The sequence below is a fragment of the Panthera leo genome, chromosome D3, assembly GCF_018350215.1.
Source record: "Panthera leo isolate Ple1 chromosome D3, P.leo_Ple1_pat1.1, whole genome shotgun sequence".
NCBI classification, from domain to species: Eukaryota; Metazoa; Chordata; class Mammalia; order Carnivora; family Felidae; genus Panthera; species Panthera leo.
In genome coordinates this window covers 90,412,095-90,434,840 of record NC_056690.1, presented here as the reverse complement: position 1 = coordinate 90,434,840, position 22,746 = coordinate 90,412,095, and the positions used below count along the sequence as shown (strand labels likewise).

Sequence of the window (22,746 nt, the reverse complement as noted above, 5' to 3'; positions counted from 1 at the left end):
TGTTGGAGACGTGAATTGCCACTTTTAGGAAACACGAGCAAGTCGTACTCAGCCAATTACGAATCTCAGTGTCAAACCTGAAACTGCACCTTTTAGTTTTGGGGGGGAGGGGGTGACTGTGTCAAGGGAGGTGGCCCCGCGGGGCCGCAGAGCAATGCGGACGAGGCCCGGAGAGGCTCAGCGGGGCGTGTGCCCACCCTGTGCCCTCAGGAAGCGATTCTGAACGGTATGTCCACTCCAACTAAAAAGGTACTATCCTCTCTTCCTTTTCTCTCGTGTCTGTTCCTCACCATTTTTAGATACCAACCGTGATAGAATATGCCACTGTCACTAGAAGGTGCTTGGCCCACATGCCCAACAGTCAGAACTGGCACCGGGCCGTAGGAGGTCCCCGACAGAGAGCAGTTCCCTCGTCGTGGGCAGAGCGGGGGGACAAACCCTGGTGTGGGACAGAAGAAGAGGCCCTCGTCTGCTTGTACAGCTGCCCACAGGCCGGCTGCTGGAAATAAGAGACTGTCGTTATCTTTTAATGCCGTAATTTTATTTCAAAGGAAAAAAAAATAGAACAAAAACAACCTTTGCGTTCGGGGGAGGGGAACTGCTTTTACACTTTTGGAAAAGGAAGAAGAGAACTGGATCAAGAAGTGAGTTACTAGAACATAAAGCTGCATTCCGACAGCGGCAGGGAGCCCACGACTAAACACGGACGACGCCGGTCAGGCCCGGGGCTGTGGGAGCACGGCTTTCTAGTCCTAATGTTTAACGTCAGCTCCTTCACACGGACAGAAGTCACAAATGAATCCTGCAAAAGTGGGATCAGTATGAACAGACATTTGTTATAAAAGCAAAATATTGGTATGAACAGTATTTTCCAGAGTACGCATTTCATATGTAGACTTTATTGTATGAAACGAAGTCAAAGTTAGAAGCGCGGGGTTGTCTAAACCAAGGTAGATTTTCGTCAAATAGAAACGTCAGGGCTGTTCTTCACCACCGGCTTAAGGAGGCTTCTTTCAAGCAGAGTGCAACCAGAGCGAGGGACAGCCCCACGATGTCTGGGGAGAGGACGCGTGAGACGAACAGGTCTTCCTTTGGTCTGGGGACCCCGCGATCCTAAGATTTCAGGGAAAGGAACAGGGGTGGCCTGCTGCAAGACGGTAATACCTGTAGCTGCAATTTTGAAGCAAATATATACTGAAACGTTAAAACGGCGACATGCTGGACCGGAACAACAGGCATGTCTCAGGCCGCAGGAGACGCTGCTCGGACTTTTCCGCCGCGAGCCACAGTCCTTTGATAACTGAAACGGGAACACACTTGGTGGGGGTGGAAACATTAAAACACGTGGCTTCTCCTCAGCACGGAGCACAGAACGGAGGGAAGCGACCAGTCACAAAGGAGCCAGCAGGAGACAGGCTGGCCGGCCCGGGGGTCTGCCCCGCGGCACCCCGTCCCACCCGGGGCCTTCCCAGCGGTGGCGGCCCCCGCACCCCGTGCACGCTGCCCGCAGCCGGTGCCAAGCCGCCCGGACAGCGGGCGGGCGGCCCCGGGAGCACCGCGTCACCGTCCCGGAGGCCCTGTGAATGAAGTCCAGGGGACACCGTGCCCCGGGGTGCCGGACCGCCCTCGTCTGCCCCGGGCCGGGAGCGGACGTCTGCACCCGGACCTCCCCAACCTGCCCCGGGCCGTGCGCGCCTCACGCTTCTTGGAGTTCGTTACTCTCTCTTTGGCCCTGAATGACAGTCGCTGCCGGGGACCCATCTTGGGTGTAAATGACCATACTCGTCAGCTGCTGGGTTCCATTTGGGCCCAAGGCCTCGGCGCTGAGCGCGGCGCCGGCCTGCAGGATCCCCTGTGAGTCGGCCGCCTCGATCAGGGTGTGTGAGTACACGCCCGCCTCCTCCGGCACCCCGGGGGGCAGCTCCGTCACGATGTAGTGAGTGGCGCCCTCGGGAAAGCCGCCCGACTCCTGGACCATGGCCTGGACCAGCTCTTCCGTCACGATGATCTGCGAGATCTCGCCGTCGGGCTCGGCCAGGTCCACGCGCGGGCCGTGCGCCTCGGCCTCCTGCATGATGATCTGGGAGCCCTCCCGGGCCAGCATGTGCACGGTGCCCTCCTCGTTCACGATGAGCTGGGTGACGCCCTCCTTCATGAGCTGGCCGGCCGTGGCCGGGTCGCACACGGCGAACTGGAGCACGCCCTGCACCACCTTCTTGAAGGCCACCTGCGCGCGCTCCTGCGAGGCGGTGAGGGCCGGGGGCCGCACGACCTGGGTCAGCACCTCCACAGGCTCCCCGGGGGCCGCGCCCTCCCGCACGTCCTGAAACATGTGGATCTCGGGGGCCTCGGGCTGGGCGGTGGCGGGGGGCGCCTCCTGACCGGGCAGCTGGACCAGCACGTCCTTGTGGCCCGACCTGCCTTTCTCGTCGGGCCCGACCCGGCCTTCCGCCCCTCCCAGCTCGGTGACCGCACACAGCAGGGCGTCCAAGGCCGAGGCCGCGTCGGGCGGGGGGACTCCGGCCTCGGCGAGGTCTAAGATCTCCTGCTTGGTCACCTGCTGTATCACAGCGCCTTCCGGGCTGAGGGGCCCGTCCGCGCCGTGGCCGTCCAGCGAGCCCCCCACGACCACCACCTGGGTGGCCCCATCCGCCAATTGCTCGGGCAGGACCGGCCCGGGGGCCACAGCGCCCCCGTGGGCGCCACTCTGACCGGCCGCGATCACCTGCCCGTCTTCGGTGATGTGCACCACCCGGGCCACCTGGCCGGCCAGCGCCAGCGTCTGCAGCGTGGCCGCGGCGGTCTCCTCCACGGAGGCGTCGAGCGCGAACTCCCCGCCGTAGCCCTGGATGACGATCACCTGCTCGGCCGCCGCCCGCCTCGTGCTGTCCCTACGGGGCCGCTCCTTGACGGGGGACGCGGCCGCCAGCGCGGCCGCGGTGAACGGGCTGTCTGTCTCCACGAACGTGGCTCCTTGGCCCTTCAGACGGCATTCGTAGGACTTGGAAACAATGCCTATGGGAGACAGGGACCAGTTAGAGCCTCGAAACACGACTGTCAGGCTTACAAGTAAGACAACGGTTGTGCGGAAGCTTTAACCCCTCGGCAGAAACACCACGGTGAGCCAGGGGCCTCCGGGGCCGGCCGTGTGCACGGACTCTGACGGCTCGGCCACGGGTGTGCGACGGGAACAGGCATTTTTCTGTCCTCCTGGTTCGACTGTCCGAATACAACTCTCATCAGCCAGCGTTTGCTTTTCCTGTTCCCAGGGCAGGAGTGTGGCTACAACCACCCCCCTCGATTACTGTCACTTGGAACGAGACATTCAGTCACTGGTGGGCAGTGAAGGACAGTAAGGAGTGGCAGTGTACTCTGACCCAAAGGCAAGTCTTTTTGTAAGTTTACGAACAGACGTGAGGAGGGCCCGGGACGCAGGCATGGACACCCATCCCCCCAGCGTCAGCTCCGACGCAGGCCGACGCGGGACATGATGAAACACCACTGAAAACTGATCTCTTTCCGTCGAAACAGGGAAAAGATCCGTGTTCTTATTATTGCCTCCTTCCCCCCTAGGTGATAACCAATCAATGAGGATTTCCAATGGCCACCACAGTTTTAAAGGATTTCATCTTACTGTCTTTATTGTAGGTAATTAAAAAATTGTTTTTGATGTTTTATTTTGAGAGAGAGAGAGAGAGAGAGCGTGCGAGGAGAGGGACAGAGAGAGAGGGAGACACAGAATCGGAAGCAGGCTCCAGGCTCTGAGCTGTCAGCACAGAGCCCCGATGTGGGGCTTGAACTCATGAATCATGAGATCATGACCTGAGCCCAAGTCGGACCGTCAACCGACTGAGCCACCCAGACGCCCCTGTAGGTCATTTTTAAAAAGAACGCTTTATCCTCACCAAAGGAAAGAAAATGATTACAAACTGTTACGATTATGTGTTGCTAGCATCCCTCAAAAATAAGAGTTTTGTTTAACATGTTGGTGCACTTCCGTAAGAAAGCATTTCTTTCAACACAGAGTCCACTCTGAGCACAGACCCCAGACAAGGCCCGTCTCCGGGAGGCACAGTATCTCAGGCACGATCCACAGAAGCCCTTCAGTCACATTTCCTGCGAGGACACACTGAGCTCACATGCAGACTGCAGGCGACAGTCCTGGATTTGGAACCCCATGCTAAGCTCCGAGTGCAAACTCCTGGCCCATTCCATACACGGTGCCGTGACGTCTGGGTGGTCTATGCCCCCTGTTCGACAGTCAGAGGTCAGGGCAATTCATACCACTGCAACCCCTGTCACCTGACAGGCCGGAGGGAGGGCAAGGGTCTCCTGGTGGCACTTGATGGTGTGGGCAGGGAACCAACTGGAACGAAGCTCACCGTACCGTGAGTTCGTGGGGTCGGTTTTCTGTCACCTTGTGTTTTCTGCCTCTGAGGATGCGCTCTATAGCGTGAATCTTAGAGCGATTATGGAATCACAGACTCTTGGGTCAGGGAAAGCCTCGTGGCGTCAAGCGGGACGATCTCCAGGAGCAGAACCTCCCTCTCACTCTCTCGGGTTATGTTACACCCTGACCAGGGGGTGCGGCCCGGGCTGGCCGTGCAGCCATGGGCGGACCAGGCCTGGCCAAGCTGTCACCAGCCAGGCGAAAGCCACGCCATCGCATCCTAAAGGTCAACTGAACCTTCCCGGGGAGGGTCCAAAACACTGATGGTTCTAGCTAAATGCCCTAACCAAAGTGTATCAGCTGTCCCGTTTACCCTCCGAGGAAAGGGGAGAACCCAGAGCAGGGAGCTTGCTCCTTACCCCGCCTCCGTGAGCAAGCACCTCCCAAGTGCCAACTGCCTGGTGCTCAGGGGCAGGTGCCCTGGGGTAGTGGTGGTCTCCACACTGGGGACTCCCAGCCCTCAGGGCTCTGAAGACTTTGCAGAGGTCATGTGAGCCTCTGCAGGGTTTAAGGGAATCAACCCAGCTGTCCCGCCCAGGGACGTGCCTGCTGCGATGTCCCTCCATCCTGCACACCACCCCCCCCCCCCCCCACCACTGCACCTCTGCTTTACACAAGGAAAGCACAACCCTGGGAAGGCTGCAGTCTGGGGGCAGGCATGAGAGCAGGTGAAACCGCACGGGTCCTAGAAGGAGGGCGCTGAGCCCTGGTGTGTACTTGACCTCATCTCGGTTTATCTTCCGAACTTCGAATCTCCCTAGAATGTCTCTCCAAAGACGTCGGGAGGCTTGGTCTGCGGCAGAAGGCAAGGACAGGGCACCCCACAGGGCCCCCTGCTCGCACTCACATGCCTGCAGGAGTCTACACCGGGGATACCACCAGCCTGCTGGGGGCGCCTTCCTCTGGGACCCCTGGTCTCCGGTGCACGTGCTCCCAATTTCTCCCTCCCTCCACCCCTCCACCTGGGGCTTGCTTGCCCTCATGACACCCTGAACTTGATCCCGTTTGTTTCTGTCCGTTCTGCCATCATTACACCCTGAACTTGATGTGCTGGTTTCTGTCCACTCCCTAACTTCAAGGTCCTTTCCAGTTTAACTTAGAGTTTGGGAAACTAAATTAAAACAAAAAGACATGAAGAAATATGGACACAAAAATAAAGGAGGCAGCCTTCAAACCAACCCCACGCCACTGCAGAAGAGGGCATACTGCCTCGGCGTCGAGAGCAGGAGAGACCCTGGCAGGTGGGAGACACGCAGGCTCCGGTGGCCTGGTGGCCCGGCGCCTGCGAAAGGAAGAGCCCCGGGCCTCCTCCTCCGGTGTGCGGCCGGACAGAAGCCCTCCTGGGTGCAGCATTACCCTCTGAATCCCTTGCAGCGCTGGTAATGACGCCATCCTGAACTACTTACGGAATTTATTTGAATCCAGAGGTGGGTGAAGCCACTTCCAGACCATTAAAGTAAACTACATGGGTAAATACTGCTGTCACGACGGCGTGTGATGGAGCCTGACACCTCCGACATCTTAACCTCCGCTCGGCGCGAGCCCAGCCACTCCATCAGTTCATAAATGCGAGTACAGGCCCATCTTTTGATTCAGCAATTTAATAACTTCGAGTGCTGTCAGTACTGCCTTGAAAAATAGCACCTATAAAATGTAACAGCCTCAATCAGATTGAAAAAGATTCACCCACTGAAGATTCTTCCATTTCGCCCATAATGAATTAATGTGGAGCTATGTAGAAGTTCAAGTGTCATTTAAACTAATGTGAATCTCTACTGTAACTTTAAATTCTAACTGGGCTATGACCAAGAATTTACTGGGCACATCAACTTCAATTTTTGAGCTCTTTCGAGTAAATACGAACCGTAAAGCTCACCAATGCAAATGGCCCAGTGGATATGGTATTTGGAAAACAGGAACTCTGTACAGGCTTATCCTTAACTGCTCAGTCACCGGTACAGGTCCAGAAGTGCACAAATCATTAACAGAGCACGGACGCCCAACATCATACTTGCGCTACGCTTCACGTCTTTCAAAGACAATGCTGGATTTCCGTGTGATAACTGTAGCTAATCAAACCATGCATCTGATGGAGCCTTTCTGGACCTGTCTGTGAGAGGACCACAAATCGCTCTGTGCAGAAGGGGCAAATGAAGTTAAAACGCAGCCTCCTGACTGCTTATGAAAAATCTCAACTTACGGGATACGCCTTGGGTGGCTCAGTCGGTTAAGCGTCCGACTTTGGCCTAGGTCACGATCTCGCCATTCCTGAGTTCGAGCCCCGCATCGGGGACAGCTCAGAGCCCGGATCCTGTTTCAGATTCTGTGTCTCCCTCTCTTTCTGCCCCTCCCCCACCCACACTCTGTGTCTCTCTCTCTCTCTCTCTCTCTCTCTCTCTCAAAGATAAATAAAACGTTAAAAAAAACCAATCTCACCTCACTGCTCATTTGTTTTCGTGACTACAGAGATATTATACTCCCCTCTCATAGTTAAACGCGTTGAAAGTTTACAACTTGGCTGAAATGAGAAGGGTTCTTTTGGGGCGAGAGCTGAGGATTCGTTTCCAGGGAAGTGATTCCGGATTAGGCTCACTCTCTCCAGAAGATGGTTGAGAGAGACAGTTCCTTCTTATCTGTCCTCCCTGAAGAGAACATCTTCGGGGTTGAAAGCCACAGACCTGGAGTGCAGGCGTGGAGGGGTTAAGTCGTAGACACTCACCAGCCCCCCGCCCCCCCAAACCATGCTGATGGCTCTGTTCTGCGGGCTGGGGGCTTCTGGGCAGCTGCAAATAGGGCTGAGCACCTGACTGTGTCCTTTTCGTGTGCGTGTTATTCTTTTGTTACTGTCATCGCGCTTTCCCCCAGAATAAATACCTTATGCTTTTGTTAAGCTTACATTTAATTAAAATGTACAGAATTTGTGCAGTAAACTCGAATGAAACAAATAAAACAAGGGCCCCCTCTCTTGAAGGCATACGTTGTGAATGAAAAATGTCATTACAGACTAAAAAATTTTGCAGTAAACAGGGCCTACAGAGAGAAGTTCCCCCTGTAATGACATCCATAAAATACACAAATGGCACTTTTAGTACCATCCTGAATATGGCATTTTCTGTGCTCTACACACAATCTAAATGGTTTGATCATAGAGCATAATACTCCATTGGGTTTATAGAACAATCAATGTTCCATAAAATGATGTATTTATCCAATAGTAGGCTCAGCAGTTACTGGCGTGTGACATTGCAGGACACAGGCCCGGGCCGCTCAGCGGCACGCACGCCGGCCGTAAAACTTGCCTAACGCCAGTCCAACAACTTCATCTCCTCTGCCGCAAGTCATTTGTAGAAGCCTCGGCGTGGTTGGAAAAAAACTTGTAATAAAAATTCATAGAATTTTCAGGAGAATGAAAGCCGATGACAATAGAAAGGTCACATTGTGTCTCCACGAAAGGGGTCAAAGGTGGCCAGCAGTTCTAAAACCGAAAGCAGATTTCATGCATCGCGTAGCAGATAAAGACGGCAGGAAAGGGACTCGTGTGGGGTGAGGCGCCCGGCGTGCCGGGGAAGCTCGTGCTAATATCCTGTGGGAGCCCCGCGTGCTACCGGGAGCACTTGTGTCTGTATGGTGCTCGGTTACGCCAGATGCCGTGTGTCCCTCGGTGTGATTTCTATTATTAAGGATCTCGCAGCCTTCGTTAGGTGATTCGTGAACCGGGGGAGGGGGGCACCCTAGCGGAGGGAGAGGCTCTCCCACTGTGCGCGGTGCAGATTTCGTATTTTGGAAGGGTGCTAGGCTCGAAAATGCTCGGGTGGCTCCTCGTCATAACTGAAGCACCTCAGATACGATGCGATTAAAGAGGGAATATTTTCGTATAAAAATTTGGGGCACACGTGACACTGGGATCCTTAAGCCACATATAATTTTTCTTGACTTCAATTTTAAGATGTAATTTTAACAAGAGCGTTAAGAAATCATACTTAATGTCTATTAAAATGAAACAATATTAACAGATTATGCTAATAAATTAGAACCATATTTTAATGTCACAAAAGCTTATAAGTTTTTCAAGTGAGAGCAGAAAAAATGACAAATTAAAATTCAACGCAATATAACCTTGTGGAAATTTTGAAGCGGGGGATAAATTATTCCTACAACAGCACAGCCAGTCAAAGCAATATCAATAATCGCTCTATGGCGTAGTCATGCTTTGGCCAAATAATTACCGGTCCGGCTGCTGCGGGATGTCAACAAGAGGGCTCCCACCGAAGCCCGGGGGTGAAGAAGTTCACTCTCAACGTGAACACCACACATATCAGGGGGGCGCTCCCCACACCGAATGCTTTGTGCTGCTTCACGTCCCTGAAGGAAAACTCCGACCAAGGGGTCTTGGAAACACTCCTGACCTGGTTTGTAACCTCACGGGGAAACGGTAACTGCTCAGTCTGACAACCAACCCCATACCGGAATGACAATGTCACCATCAATTTTGTTTGTTTGTTTGCTTGTTTTTGAGAGAACAAAAGACGGTCAACACCTTCTGACCAGTATTTTCCAGGGTTAGAAAGGCATTCTGGTCAGTGTTAATCAAATTCGCACACAAATCAGAAATATTTAAGTAACCGGAGACACAAAATTACAACTATCTTCACTCTCTGGCTTGCTTGTTAAAAATGACCGCTACACGGTGGGGTGAATTTCAGAGCACGCACCTGTTTTGGTCATTCTGAAACCTAAGCTTCCGTGAACTGGCCTGACATAAGTTCAAATACACAATTTTACAAGATACACCGTGCAATTTTTTCTGAGGGAACACTCCCGGCAAGCCAGGACAGATTTAGGTGACAAAAGTTGTAGTCCTTTTTTCTCGATTATCATTAGCACTACATCTGTGATTGGTAGTGATCAGAGATAATCATATATGACCCCTGAAAGAAATTCTAAGATACTCAGAAAAAACTAAGAATAAATTTATCTCAAGTTAGAAATACATGACTGGCCAGGTTTCTAACTTTACTGTGAACAGTCTCCACGGGCCTAGACATTTCTATGGGCACTGAAGAGTGACAAAGAATAAAAGACAATATTTTACCTCTAAAGTCACCAACCCTAAGAAATTTTGTATCATATCAGACTCTTAGGTATCTATCATCATTTCCGTGCATGAAGACCCAATGGGAGCCATGCACACAAATCTCACGCGGGAAGACAAGACCGGGGTTTAAGGTTATCCTGACAGGCGTTTTGGGGAGGGACGTGAAGGGCGGGTGTGGTTAACTGGTTCTCGGCTGCAAAGGCAGAGGCCTGAGGGCCGTGTTGATAGATGGCCCGTGACAGCCATAGAACTTTGGAAATTTGACTCATGTGACAGAAATGGTGTCATCATGCTTCACGAGGGTGATGAAATGGGATTTTAGAGTTAAACTGTAAAGTGCTCTGATCTTGTCATTTACCCATGAAGAGCGCTTCTTAAAAACTGCCAGTGATTTACTAGCAGAAAGTGCTCAAATGTCTTCGGCCCTGTGTGGAGCAAGGCGAGGGGGAGGGGCAGCTCTGTAGGGATCAGCACAAAGTGCCTTTGGCATTTTGCACATATTTGGGGATATCGAGGTCAGTCCGTGGCCACCGTGAGGGGTCTCCATCTAGGAGGCCTTCTCTCCTGTCCTCCGGGTGTGTGCTCCCCTGGGAGGCCCCGGGGGACCCAGCCCTCATCCCGCTCTCTGCACGGGGTCTGCTCAGCATTGGTGGCACCGGCTGATGCATTCGAGGAGTGACCGGAGCGGTGGGATGCCAGGCCCGCAGCGTTCTTGACCTTCAAAGACCCCGCGTGCGCGGCAGCCGGTCCACCTGCTGTAAGGGCCCCTCCTCTGTCCCACTCACTCTAGCGCTGACATTCCTTCCTGCATCAGGCATCAGGAAATTAGGGAGCCCGACGACCTTTTCCTACTGTCCCTGGACAGCATAATGAAACTCCCAGTGTGGTGAACACAATGTGAGGAGACAACGCCTGTTTTTCAAAGGTGTATGCACCATGCACATTTTAAAAGGCGAACTCGCGCAAATAGGAAGCCGGCCAGTGTTGGTAGTGGGCGTTTCTCTTACAAGGTGGCTTTAAAGGGCTAACAAGGCAGATTAAATAAACTTGCGCCGTTTTGTTTTTGGGGCAAATCCTATAGAAAGATCCCATTCATTTTTGTAGGCATGTTCAGATTCCCTGTATGTTACAGTACCTTCGTTTCTCTCCCGAGGAAATGAGAGGAAACAGACATCTGTCTTCATTGCAGACACTTTTGTATGGAGGTAAAAAGCAAACCGCTCCTCAGTAACAGCACAGAGGCACCATTAAAATCAAATTTACAGTAAACAGAACCTGCAGCTGGGGCAAAACGCTCACTGTTAGTATTTTAATTATCAGCAAAGCTTTTGGAGGTCTAACATCTGCTCACAGCCGAATGACAGCAGCTGCTGGTATACACTTAAAACAACGCGGATTTCTTCTCCACATATTAAAATGAATCATCTGTTCTGGGCACATCACTGCTATCTTCCTGTTAAGCCGGCTTGTGTGGGTGAGGGGACCCTGAATGTTTCGTGGTGGCAACGCAGTGAGGCCCGACTCTTCCCGAGGATGACATCCCAAGATGCCGAGGCCGCTCCAGCACAGAGGATCAGACCAGTGTGCTCAAGCCACTTCCAGGACCAGCAGAGGAAGCGGAGGCAGTGCCCGGATTCGTTCTGTGGAAGCCAGAGCGAGCAGCGGTCATGACCGCTGGCTCTGGGACAGCACGTGGGAGCGGGTCGTGGTCTGGGGCGGGCCCAGCACCCTGCCCTCTCAGAACACGAGGACAGAGCAGTGGCGGCGGCAGGGCTGGGGGAGGGGTGCGGACACTGCCACGGTCACGGCGGAAAACAGAAACATGCTTTCTTTTGAGCCAGTGACCATGACAACCTTCATTCTGAACACCTTCCTAAATCCCTAAGTTAAACTCCTATGTTGAACTTGCACGGTACCTGGTGCCTGCGTAATAAAGTTTCAGACTGATTGAAAAGATAGCAAACAAAAGACACATTATGAGGCTTGAACCCTTGCTCTAAAATGGACAGAATAAAAAACTTGCAAATTAAAATGTTGAGTAAAATGCAGCGACCGACACCTCAGGTGTATGAGATGGAGACGGGGAGGCTCGGCGGCTTTCCCTTCCTTCCGCACGCCGGGCCGGCTTTCTGAGGGGCAGGGAGAGTTGGGAGGGCATCCTTTCAGGGCCTGATGACACGTGAGGGGATGCGTGGCTCCTGTCACCGGAAAGGGTGGGACGCGTGGCTGGCGTATGTGTGTGTCTAGAGGCAACACTGTGCCATTACGTCTGAGCGGCGACGCGCACCGTGGGTAACGTCCTCGCGCAGACGTCCACAGCGCGAGCTGAGAAATGGGCACAATGTCTGGTGACAGGTGCAGTCAGGGTACAAAGCTACGCACAGTGTCTCACATGACTACATGGTTTGCATCAGGGTGGAAGCCTGAAAACAATCGCTCTAAAATTATCATTAGTTCCGGAAGGAGTTTATTGTTACTTGGGCAGCACTATTTTGCCTTTCTGTTGAAACACTGTTTAAAAAGAGTCTGACGTTGCTCTTGGATGGATGGGCTCATGGAACAGCCAGCACCTGCTAGGAGCCATCGACAGCCACATGCAGGTATCACACAACACGAAGCACACATGAGAAAATCAGGACAAAGTCATACTGCCGTGTTAAGTAACAGACACACACCGCGTGGGAACTCCCCAAAAGGCTTCGCGTGGGGAATGGTGACTTCAACATGCTAGAAATTCATTAATGCCACATGTAATAAAAACTCAGGAATTCCCACAAGAAACACGGTGACATTAAAGTCATGCCCAGTGTTCACATGGACATACGGCCATTTGCCTGCCTGAAATAACCTTCAACAAAGCTTGGGAAAGAACTTAGAATGTGTTTTAGGGGGCTCCCTTTTGCCCTGGAATTGCCCAAGGTCACAATCACAGAAAACAGAGCTACGTGCCTGGCACTGGTGGGGCTTCAAGGGACACAGAAGGAGCAGAAGCAGGCTCTCTGAGCTCCGCGTAGGAAGAGGGGAGTGTCTTCCTTGCTTCCTTCAGTAGCTTTTCTGTGGATCAACAAATGCCCCATCTTGATACTCGAGGAGGCAACCGATCAAGAAAGAATACACAGGGGCGCCTGGGTGGCTCGGTCAGTTAAGCGTCCGACTCTTGATCTCAGCTCAGGTCATGATCTCAGGTTTGTAGGATTCCCTTCAGCCCCAATGGGCTCAGCGCTGAAAGCACGGAGCTTGCTTGGGATTCTCTCTCCCTCTCTCTCTGCCCCTTCCCTGTGTGCACTCTGTCTCTCTCTCAAAATAAATAAGTAAACTTAAAAAAAAAAAACAAAAATAAAAAAGAACAAATGCACAACTCCTATACCATTAATGGCACCAGATAAGTTAACTACCTTACATTGCATAGTAGGCTCAGTACTTTCTGCAATTAAAAAAAATTGACATGCCCTGTCAATGTCAAATTTTCATCTTTTCTTGAAACCTACATGTACACACACACACACACACACACACATTTGTGTACAAACACTTGCACGAACACATACACATTTACAAGCACAGTCTACACGGTTCTAGCCAGCTCGCTTTTCTGTTTGCGTTCTGCTCACCAGCACGCTCCTTGGCAGAGGTCTTTACCAAGCGCCTGTCTGGTGCGAGAGTCCATGAAAGACAGGGCTGGCGGTGCGGATATCAAGTTAGGATGGTCTCCGCTCTTCAGGGGTCTTATCTGCTAGTGGATCCAGACTAGTGCCATTTGGCTGGAACAGAAGTCTGGAGACCCAGTGCTTGAGAGCAACACTTGTTAATTCTTTAACGGCTACTAAATAAAGTCTTCAGGGGGTAGGATATTTCAAAAACTGTAACTGCTTTAAAGACCCCAAGGTTCAGAGTTTACGCTCCACGTCAGTTCGTTTCTTTTCCCTAGAACCTACAATAAGATCTCCTTTGCTATTCACGTGGCTCTGATGTGATTCCTGAGCCTCATTAAGAGGGATCATGACGGAAAATGACATCACACCACTGATGGTCCTGAGGACCGACCAGTAAGTGGAACAGCAAGGCAAGGTCTATTTCGCTTTGCACTGGACTCAAGAATAAAGGTCGCCGTGAAGGTCGGTCGCATGACCACTCGTAGAATCTGCAGGTTCTCTACGTGGACACAGCAAGAGGCACCTGAACACGTCTGTGGTTTGTCACGTTTATGACCTACAATGTAGTTTCTCAGTAAACGTGACAGAAATATGTAGGCTCTAAGGCAACCATATGAACACTCACCCATAGGAAATTAGGTACTTACGTATTTTTAATGGTACGTTTCTTTAATTTGAAAGCCCCTTCAGGTCTTACAGAGTAACCAAGTAGATACTCTACCCGCCCTTTGTATATGCCTCTGACACACTGAATTATAATTATTCATAAACATGCTCACCCTTTCCACTAGACTGAGAGCTCCCTAGAGTGTAGGACCTGGTGCGGCATCTCCAATGCACGGCCTGTAGCAGGCCTTCATACGTACTGCTTTAAAATGAGGGTGAGGGGCGCCTGGGTGGCTTGGTCAGTTAAGCGTCCGACTTCGGCTCAGGTCATGATCTCACGGTCCGTGAGTTCGAGCCCCGCGTCGGGCTCTGTGCTGACAGCTCTGAGCCTGGAGCCTGTTTCAGATTCTGTGTCTCCCTCTCTCTCTGCCCCTCCCCTGTTCATGCTCTGTCTCTCTCTGTCTCAAAAATAAATAAACGTTAAAAAAAAATTAAAAAAAAAAATAAAATAAAATGAGGGTGAGAACCTCCCTTTATGCTAACGTTTATTAGAGGATAGAGGGGAAGGGATGATCTTGAATCCCTTCCAATAAGCACAAAGAGCAGAGCCATGGAGCCAGCGGGACTGGATGCTGTTCCTATGATTTGGAAGACACCTCTCTGTGCGTCTCTGTGTTTCTGCACATCTCGTATGCAAGAGGCGCTGCCTTTATTCTCCATCATCTTTTCAAGGATGTTTCTGGAGCAAGCGGCCTTGGGAGACAGGTACTGTGTCCTTTTCTAGGGCAAAGGGCAGATTTATTTACTGTCCAGTATGACAGAAACAAGTATCCCTCTGGAGAAAGAGACTGGCCAGCTCACTGCTCACAATAAAAGATCTGGGCTCCCCAGATCCAGATTCTTCTCCTGAGGCTCTGTTCCTTACATCTCACTGTGTGCAGGTGCCACGTCACCTGTGGGAGTTGGGATCTGGGGAGCAGAGTAACCCCGGTTCCCGCTCCTGCTGTAAGGAATGATGTCCTTTGCTCCTGATCCAGGAACCCTGTGTCTTCTGCCGGCATCCATCACCTTGGAGGGGGAGCTTGGCAGTCTGCAAGATCTCAGACCTTCCATCGTTCTAGACAATTATCTCAACTCCTTATCTCTCAGAACCTTAGCTTATAGAACGGGGATGGTATGAAGGATCGTTTTGAAAAGTGAGACAGCCCACGTAAAATGCGTAGCTCTATGCCTCACACGTAGTAAGGGCTCAATGAGTGTTTAGGCCTTACTATTATTTCAGTAAAATGCAGCACAGTTGAGGTCATCCAATCTGAAACCGGTATGTAATACAACGAATGGATGTAGATATGCAGAATGATCTTGTATGACTAAGGATTTGCGAAGCACATTTTACATTTAATAAAGTTACATTTAACGTAGACAAAGGCAGTGAAGTGGTGAAGCCCGCCGCTCAGACGCTCAGACGCCCTGCCACAGGAGTAAAAAAATTCTCAAAGGGAGAAAAGAACCGAGTTGTAGCTGTCTGCAGGGTCAACACAGGGCTGTGGCTACAGTAACGCGAGTACGGGGCCAGAAAGGAAAGGGGACAGCGAGACGGCGCACGGGTCAGGCTGCACTTGGGGAACCACGTGTAGGTCTGCGCTCCACATTTTTAAAAAAAACATTGACAATTAGGCTTGAATACAGAAAAGAGAAACACAAAAAATTAGGGGACTTGAAAACTCATAAAGGTTTAAGCCTTCGAATAGCAAAGGACTGTCGTTAGAGGGCAAGCCTGGGGGCAACAGACAGAAGCTACAGGAAGTCAACTTTGCCTCAATAACACGGATTCAAAACTGAACACGAGACTGAGTAATGAGCCCCCCATGAGAAACGGCGGGGTGGCCGCTTTCGGGGATGCTAAGGAGAGGACTCCAACCAGGGCCTCCACCGTCCTTGCTAATCACTTAGATTCAGATTCTGGATCTACTGACGCTGGGGGCAGCAAACCTGCTGAATATTCACGGACCTATCAAAACAGACGGTCCCAGGGACTGACACATTTCCAGGAATCTGACAAGTACGGCCAGGACATGCTACACAACAGCCCCGCCAGAGCACTGGGCTTCGTTCTAACTCCAGGACCCCACCTCTGGCTCCCGCTCTGAAACAGGTGCTTCTCAGCTCCCCCCGCGGCAAACCAGACGTGAACTTGCTTATGAGTCTGTCCAGGCTCCTGAGTTAACACCCGCCTCTCCGTACCTTTGCTTCTGTTTGCAGCTGTAGGTCTTACCACCTGACAATGAAGTCTTGATGAACAAAACCCAGAGAATCCAGAAGGGGTTACAGGTCATTCAGAAAGGCAGTGAAGTGGTGGTGAAGCCCAGCGCTCAGACGCCCTGCCGCAGGAAGCACAGGTGACAGAGCACGCCCACCCCCCCGCCCCCGCTTCCCCCGGGAAGCCTCCAGCGATGGCTGAGTGCAGGGGGACGGTGAGACAGGCCCATCCTGCTGGGTGACCCTGGTTCTGGGCACTGCAGTTCGCAAGCCTGTCCGCTCTGCCCCCCTCCCCCCTCTCCTTCCTGCGCAGGGGTGCCACGGCTCTCTCCCAGGCCCTGCCTCTTCCCCTTTTCATTTGTGAGCGCCGCCCTCCATGAGTCTCTTGCGAGTCTAATCCTCTTCTTGGAGGACCTGGGCAGCCCATGTGGCTCTGAGCGTGGCCGGAGAAAGCGGGCAGTAAGGCAAGGACCTGGGGCTTGCTCGCTGCGTCACAGGAGAACAGGGTGCCTCGTGGGAAACAGGTGGCACGTGCGCCTCGGCACAGGGTGACGGTCTAGTTGGAGGCTGGGATGATGTCCCAGTGGAAGGGAACACAGTTGATGGTGCCATGATCTAGGCAGACGAGAGACGTGGCTGCAGCAACGCTTACCCAGCCAGAGGGGTGGCCAGGTACTCTACGGGGTCCTGACCTCACCATGTGGACGGATACCATGAGACTGAAGGCCTGGAAGACGCCTCGAGGTAACTGGGAGATCCAGAGGGCCTCTCCTGCGTGGACTCGGGAGTCCTGACCACGCTTCAGACCCCGGGGAAGGCGAATGGATTACCACGCAAGGGCTTGGAGTTGACAGGGACCCTGGGACCCTGGGACCTTGCACCTTCCCTGTAACACTGGGTGCTTATGTGGGCCGGTTGCAGAGGGTGTCCTGGCCAACATCCAGCTTTCGGTGGGCTTGTGGGCTCGTGGGCTCCACAGACAGAGCCACGCCCACTTCCTCTGTGTGGAAGCGTACACGCGGGTAAGATGTGTGGCGCTGGGTTAACCCTGAAATGGGTCGTTGGTCTGTGGAACGAGGGCAATCAGAGTGGGGAAGGCCGGATGGTAAACTTGCCCACCCAAAAGGGTGGCTAAGAAATAGTACAGCATTCCGAGGAGTGTGGCCGAGATCAGTGCCATCATCAGAGGCTTACGGGACACTAAGTCGTGGTCCCTCTCATATCTCCATTCAGTTCACCAGACTGGCTCGACAGAACCCAGAGGGGTGCTGGAGAGTTACTGTCCTTAACCAGCCGCTGGCTCTGACCACAGGTATTGTGCTGAATGTCCTCAGAACTGGTTAAATGGCCCCAGGATCATGGAATGTGGCCGCTGACCTGATGAATGCTTCTTTTCCATTCTGATTAGAAACGAGAACCAGAAATGGTCTGCAGTTGCACGGGAATGGCCACAAGATCCTTTACAGCTTACCTCAAGGCTGTGCAGACTCTCCCACCTGCTGCTACAATAGAGTCCGAAGAGGCTGGACTGTGTTGACATTCCACAGGACATCACACAAATCCATGACATCAGTGACACCACACTGAATGGAATGGACAAGTGCCAAGGGGCTGGCACGCTGGAGGCCTCAGCAGGCCACACGCGGTCCACAGAAGGAAGACAGGCTCTACGGAGTCAGGGCCCCCCACCTCAGTGTGCAGGGGCCGGCTGAGAGGTCTCCTCCGCAGGGAAAACACAGGGCCCGTCTCGCGTCTCCCACCACAAAGAAGGAAGCGGAGTGCCTGGTAGGCCTGTCTGGATTCTGGAGGAAACACCTTCCACTCCTAGGATGCCGTTCCAGTCCGTAGCCCGGGGAACACAGGAGGCCGCCAGCCTTCAGCAGGGCACTCAAGGAAAGGGCTCCACAGTGGGTACAGACGTGGCGCGCGTCACCCTGGCCCCTGAGTTACCAGGCGTCAGCTGGAGGGTGGGGGGCGGGGAGGATGAAGTATGGAGCCATGTCCTATAGGCCGGACATTTGTGTCCTCCCAAATTCACGTGTGGAAATCCTGATCCCCAAAGGGGATGAGTGATAGTGTTAGGAGGTAGGGCCTTTGGCGGGTGATCAGGTCGTGAAGGTGGAACCCTCCTGAATGGGATCGGTGCTTTAGAAAAGTGCACAGAGAATTGGAGGCTCAACCGACTGACCCTCAACCGACTGGCGCCCCAATCAAAAAAGTATTTAAACATTTTCTCCCTGTAACAATAGGAGAGCCTAAAACCCTAAGTCCTGCTCTGAGCCTGAACAGTGGCGACTCAGGACGCATTCACCCACGGGGTTATAACAGTGTGACATTGCCCTGGTGGCCTTGAACATTCTAGAATTTGAACATGTTCCTCCTCTTCTCAGTCACACGCTGCTGAACTTACACCCACAGCAGACTGTGTTTAATGACTGGGAGCAGAAGAGACACTGAGAGTAAAATGTAAGTCTGGGGGGAACTGTGTGACGGGAATTCTGCAAATTTACCTCAAATTGACTTTCAGGAGGTCCCTAACTTGCATTCATTTGATCAAGATTATTTATTTGCAAATAAGTGCTTACAAAAGTGCTCTCTTGCCTCGTCACTTCAAAACAAAGCAAACACTTCAAACATAATTATAAAAATGTATGAAAACAATCTAGTTGATTTTCTGAAGGCACAAAATGTCAAGGATTCCCACATGAGCTCACTGAGCGCAGCTCTCAGTTTAGAAGCCAAGCTGAGAACCAGATTCCTGTGGGAGAACCAAGAAGACGGGTCTGGTCAACTCTTCTTGACGACGCGCTGAGGGCCAGGGGAAAGGTTGGGCTTGGTGGGAAACCGCGTGCCTGGCTGTTGCCAGGATACAGGTGGCGGTCCAAGGTCACGGAAGGGTGAAATCACCCAGGCAGGACGTGGAGGCCTGAGACGAGAGCGAAGTTCAGAGCCCCGGGGGACACTGACGAGTGAAGAAGAATCAGAGTCAGGCAGGACAGCCAGACCGTTAAGATCAGCGCTCTTGGAAGACAAGGAAGAAGAGGGAGATCGGAGCGTGTGAAATGCCAGCAAGCGACACCCGAAGACTGGAGTGAGGTCTCCGCTAGACGATGTATTACGAAGGGGACTTCAATTTCTCCCCCGCGCTAGAGTACCATTGACAGTGACTGGGGTGGTGACGGACAGAACACCACAACAGGAGCGCAGGCCTGATGTCACTGCAGACGAATGAGGGTATATGTCCGCCTCGGTTCCGTTCCCAAAAGGGCAGACAATTCCGGCAATTTCCCCTTAGAACGCATGGCTAATGAGTTAGGAATCCCAACACGTGGCGTTTCGTACCAAAATCAGACCACAACGCTGATTAGCCGCTTCACGAATAGAAACAAAAGGAAGGTGCGTGAAACCTGGAGTAACATTCACTGAAATACGGAAATTCATGTTTACCTTCACCTCTGTTCACCGTGAAAAGTCCGCGGCGTTTTTCTGAGCAAAACTGTCCCGCTCTTTCTCGGGAGTCGCCAGACAATCAGCATAGCAGTACTGAATTAATTCCTCATTTGCTGGCTGAAAGAAACTCAAAGCGGAATTGCCAAAGGGCAGAAGAGAGCGAGTGACACCGCACGTCTCAGCTTTTCTACACGTCCACCTGATCACTGCGCTCGCACGTCTGTATTACCCTGGTGATCTAACAGTCGCTGCCCTACCTCATTGACAGAGTGCCAGGGCATCGAATAGCAGGAACTCTGCTTTGAAAAGTATTACTGGATATCTGGAATTCTTACCAGAAATTCCAGGAAGTCCAGCAGATAAATCACGAACAGGGAATGAAGGGAAAAAAATACCTCCTAGGAAATGCTCCATTACAGAAACGTGCCGAGAACAGCTGCCCGCCATGGAGCTGCCCTGCGTCTTGTGTTCGAAACCCTTCTGCTCTCAAAGATCCAGGCCCTGAGAACGGGCCTTGCCTGATTTCTTTTCTCAGCTGTTCTGAGTAATTTCTGCTGTCTAGGCCTCCCTTTTGCTAGTTCCTCCCATCGGCTGGAATAGACACCACTGCCTCTCCTGCTTTTATTTTTGACACGGTAATGCTAGGAAGTACGCCAGCACAGAGCGCCCGGCACATACACGTCCTTTTCCCGGGACAACAAAGAAACAACCAACCAGTTCCGAAAATCACAACTCAGCCAGCCCACCTGAGCTTGGTTCTTTCTTAAAATGAGCTTTCTGTTACTCAACTGCGTTTTATTGTCCCACTTCTTGAATTTATGTAGAGTCCGAATGTCCAATATTCCAACTCACATACTCAAAATTAGCCTGGATTTTGGATATAGCCTTACTAATAAAAAAAGACTTCGTTCCTTTTCAGCCTACAAGAAACTGCCACGACCATAACAGTTTACTTGGCCCCAACGTAGCCTGGATGCATTCACTGAGAGAGGGCAAGAAACGGGTGTGAGGAAAACCACCAAATCCTGAGAGGAGATTCCCAAACTTTCACATGGACAACGTGTACGTCCGGAGAGAGGTTTTTGTTTTTGTTTTTTTTAAAAATCAGCCTTAAATTCAACACCATGAATAGGAAATTTCAGGGAACGGAGGCCCTTAGCACCCGGATTCTTCACACAGCCATTCCAGGGGCTCAGCCGAAGGAGGCGGCTGTTTGTTCTGCAGAGTGAGGCCGTGGTTCGGCCAGGGGCTGGCGCACTTTCCGTTGGCTGTAAGTATCGGGACTACTGACACTTTCCCCCGGAACTCCCAAGTATCAGACACACGGACAGGGAGCAGTGCTTGGCTGCCGTGGGCCACGGTGAGGTCTGCAGCCACTCGATTCCCTACCACTCTTTCGGAGAGGGCCCAGGGCTCTCAGCAGGTGCTTCAGAACCCTCGGGTTAGACGTCTCTCTGCTTCTCCCTGTTGGAGAATGCTCTGATTCCAGGATAATGCTGATACTCTGGGGACAGGCTGAGCAAGCTGATTCTGACCACTGCTTAGTCTATGGAAAACACCTCTACTGACTGGTCTCACATTGTTGTCTTTTGAAAATGAGATTGTATGGCCAATCCTTCCCTGCTTAGATATGAAAAACCATTCTCTTAAGTATCTAACATACCTCCACCTCCACAATATAGTAACTGATTGCGTTATTTAGATTCGGCAATTAATGGGCTGTTCGTAGCATGATAGCTCAAATGGATTTACGGTTATCATACTTGGCCCAGTGTGATTTCAAATAAGAATTACTTCTGATCATTTGAATGGAAATTCAGGAACATTAAAAGAAGCCATGTTTAAACTGTCTGGTTCATGACATGCAAATACTGTGCATTAAGATGGGAAATACCCACTCATGAAGATAATAAAAACTGACATCAACATAATCAAATAGCAGGTTTATAAATTCTGAGACTTGTATAAGCAGTAGATTTGCTCCTTCTGCTTAAAAGCATATTCTCCCCCCCTCCCCCATTCATATTTGATCTGCAACCCAAAAACAAAGCCCTCTGGTCTGTTAGCACAAAACCTTATAAAATGACTCAACATTCGACATTGAAGTTTCCATTTGTTGGAAGAACAGGGTGCGGGGTGGGGTGACAAGCCTGAGAGCTGAGCACGAACAGTCGATGGGCGCCCCCAGACTCTGGCATTCATAAAACAGCCACATGAATAGCACTACGGAGAACAAAAGACAATGATGACAAAATTGGTGCTTTTGTTTCATAAGGGCTGGTACAGATGGGCCTGGCATGCTTCATGTTCCATGTTCATGAAATTTCAGCCACATTTCCAGGGCACCATCTCCACTGTTCTGCACGCACAGGCTCTACGTGGAGGAAGCCAATGACTTGCCAATTACTTTTCCGATGCCCCAACTTAAGCCAGAAAGAGAAATTTAAACACTTCTTCTCAGATAGGTTGAGAGCTTATAATCTTAAGGAAACAATGGAAACTGAATGGTTCCGTTAGTAACATGCATTTTGATTAAAATGAGGAACTCTGACTTTCCAGATAGACGTAAACTTCAAAACTCGGTGTTGCGATCAGAGCTATGCACCTTACGCACATACATACTGTTTTCCTAATCAAGCTGAAAAAAAAAAAAAAAAACCTCCATTCCTCATCCAGACGCCTATTGCTGACAGTGCATTCTTGTACTTTACAACGAAATCCTAGAAGACGGTCTTGGCAATGACGGAATTTGCACCGGTGCGTTTAGACGGAGAGCCGCGTGCGGTGGCAGCCAGCCTACGTAGGTACCCACAAGAGCTGACACCCAGACGCGCCTTCCACCTTGGCCCCAAACGTTACCCACGTGGTGATCTGTAGCAGAAAATAATGAATTTCACACACCACACGAAACAGTAAGTGTTAGTTTTTTTTTTCTCCCCAGTAAGCCAATCGTTTGGTTTTAGTCACATCTGGCATGTTTCCATAGTTTACTTACAATAAAATACAATTAGTGTGTTTATCTCACTCCACCCATCTCAAAACGTACCACTGAGAACCTCACGGTCACTCATAATTTTGAGGTCTTAGAAAAGACAGGACAGTGGCACAGGGCCCTTTCAGACTCAGGGCCTCCTCCTGGTCAGAAGGGTGGCCTAGGGCCGCTCCCGATGATGCGGGAGTGAGAAATAATGAAGCTACACAAGCAAAGATGACACCCAGGAACCCAAACCAGT

General features: G+C 51.5%; 1 protein-coding gene across 3 annotated transcripts in view; it reads right to left on the bottom strand.

Moving 5' to 3' along the window:
- Positions 1-525: 525 nt before the first annotated feature.
- ZNF407 (zinc finger protein 407) overlaps positions 526-22,746 on the bottom strand; it is a 454,530-nt gene continuing 432,309 nt past the window's right edge. For all 3 annotated transcript variants that reach the window (XM_042911180.1, XM_042911181.1, XM_042911182.1), the window contains exon 9: positions 526-3,015. In XM_042911180.1, the coding sequence (XP_042767114.1) occupies positions 1,697-3,015 (1,319 nt within the window). In that variant the 3' untranslated portion in view covers positions 526-1,696. The remainder of the gene's footprint in view (positions 3,016-22,746) is intronic.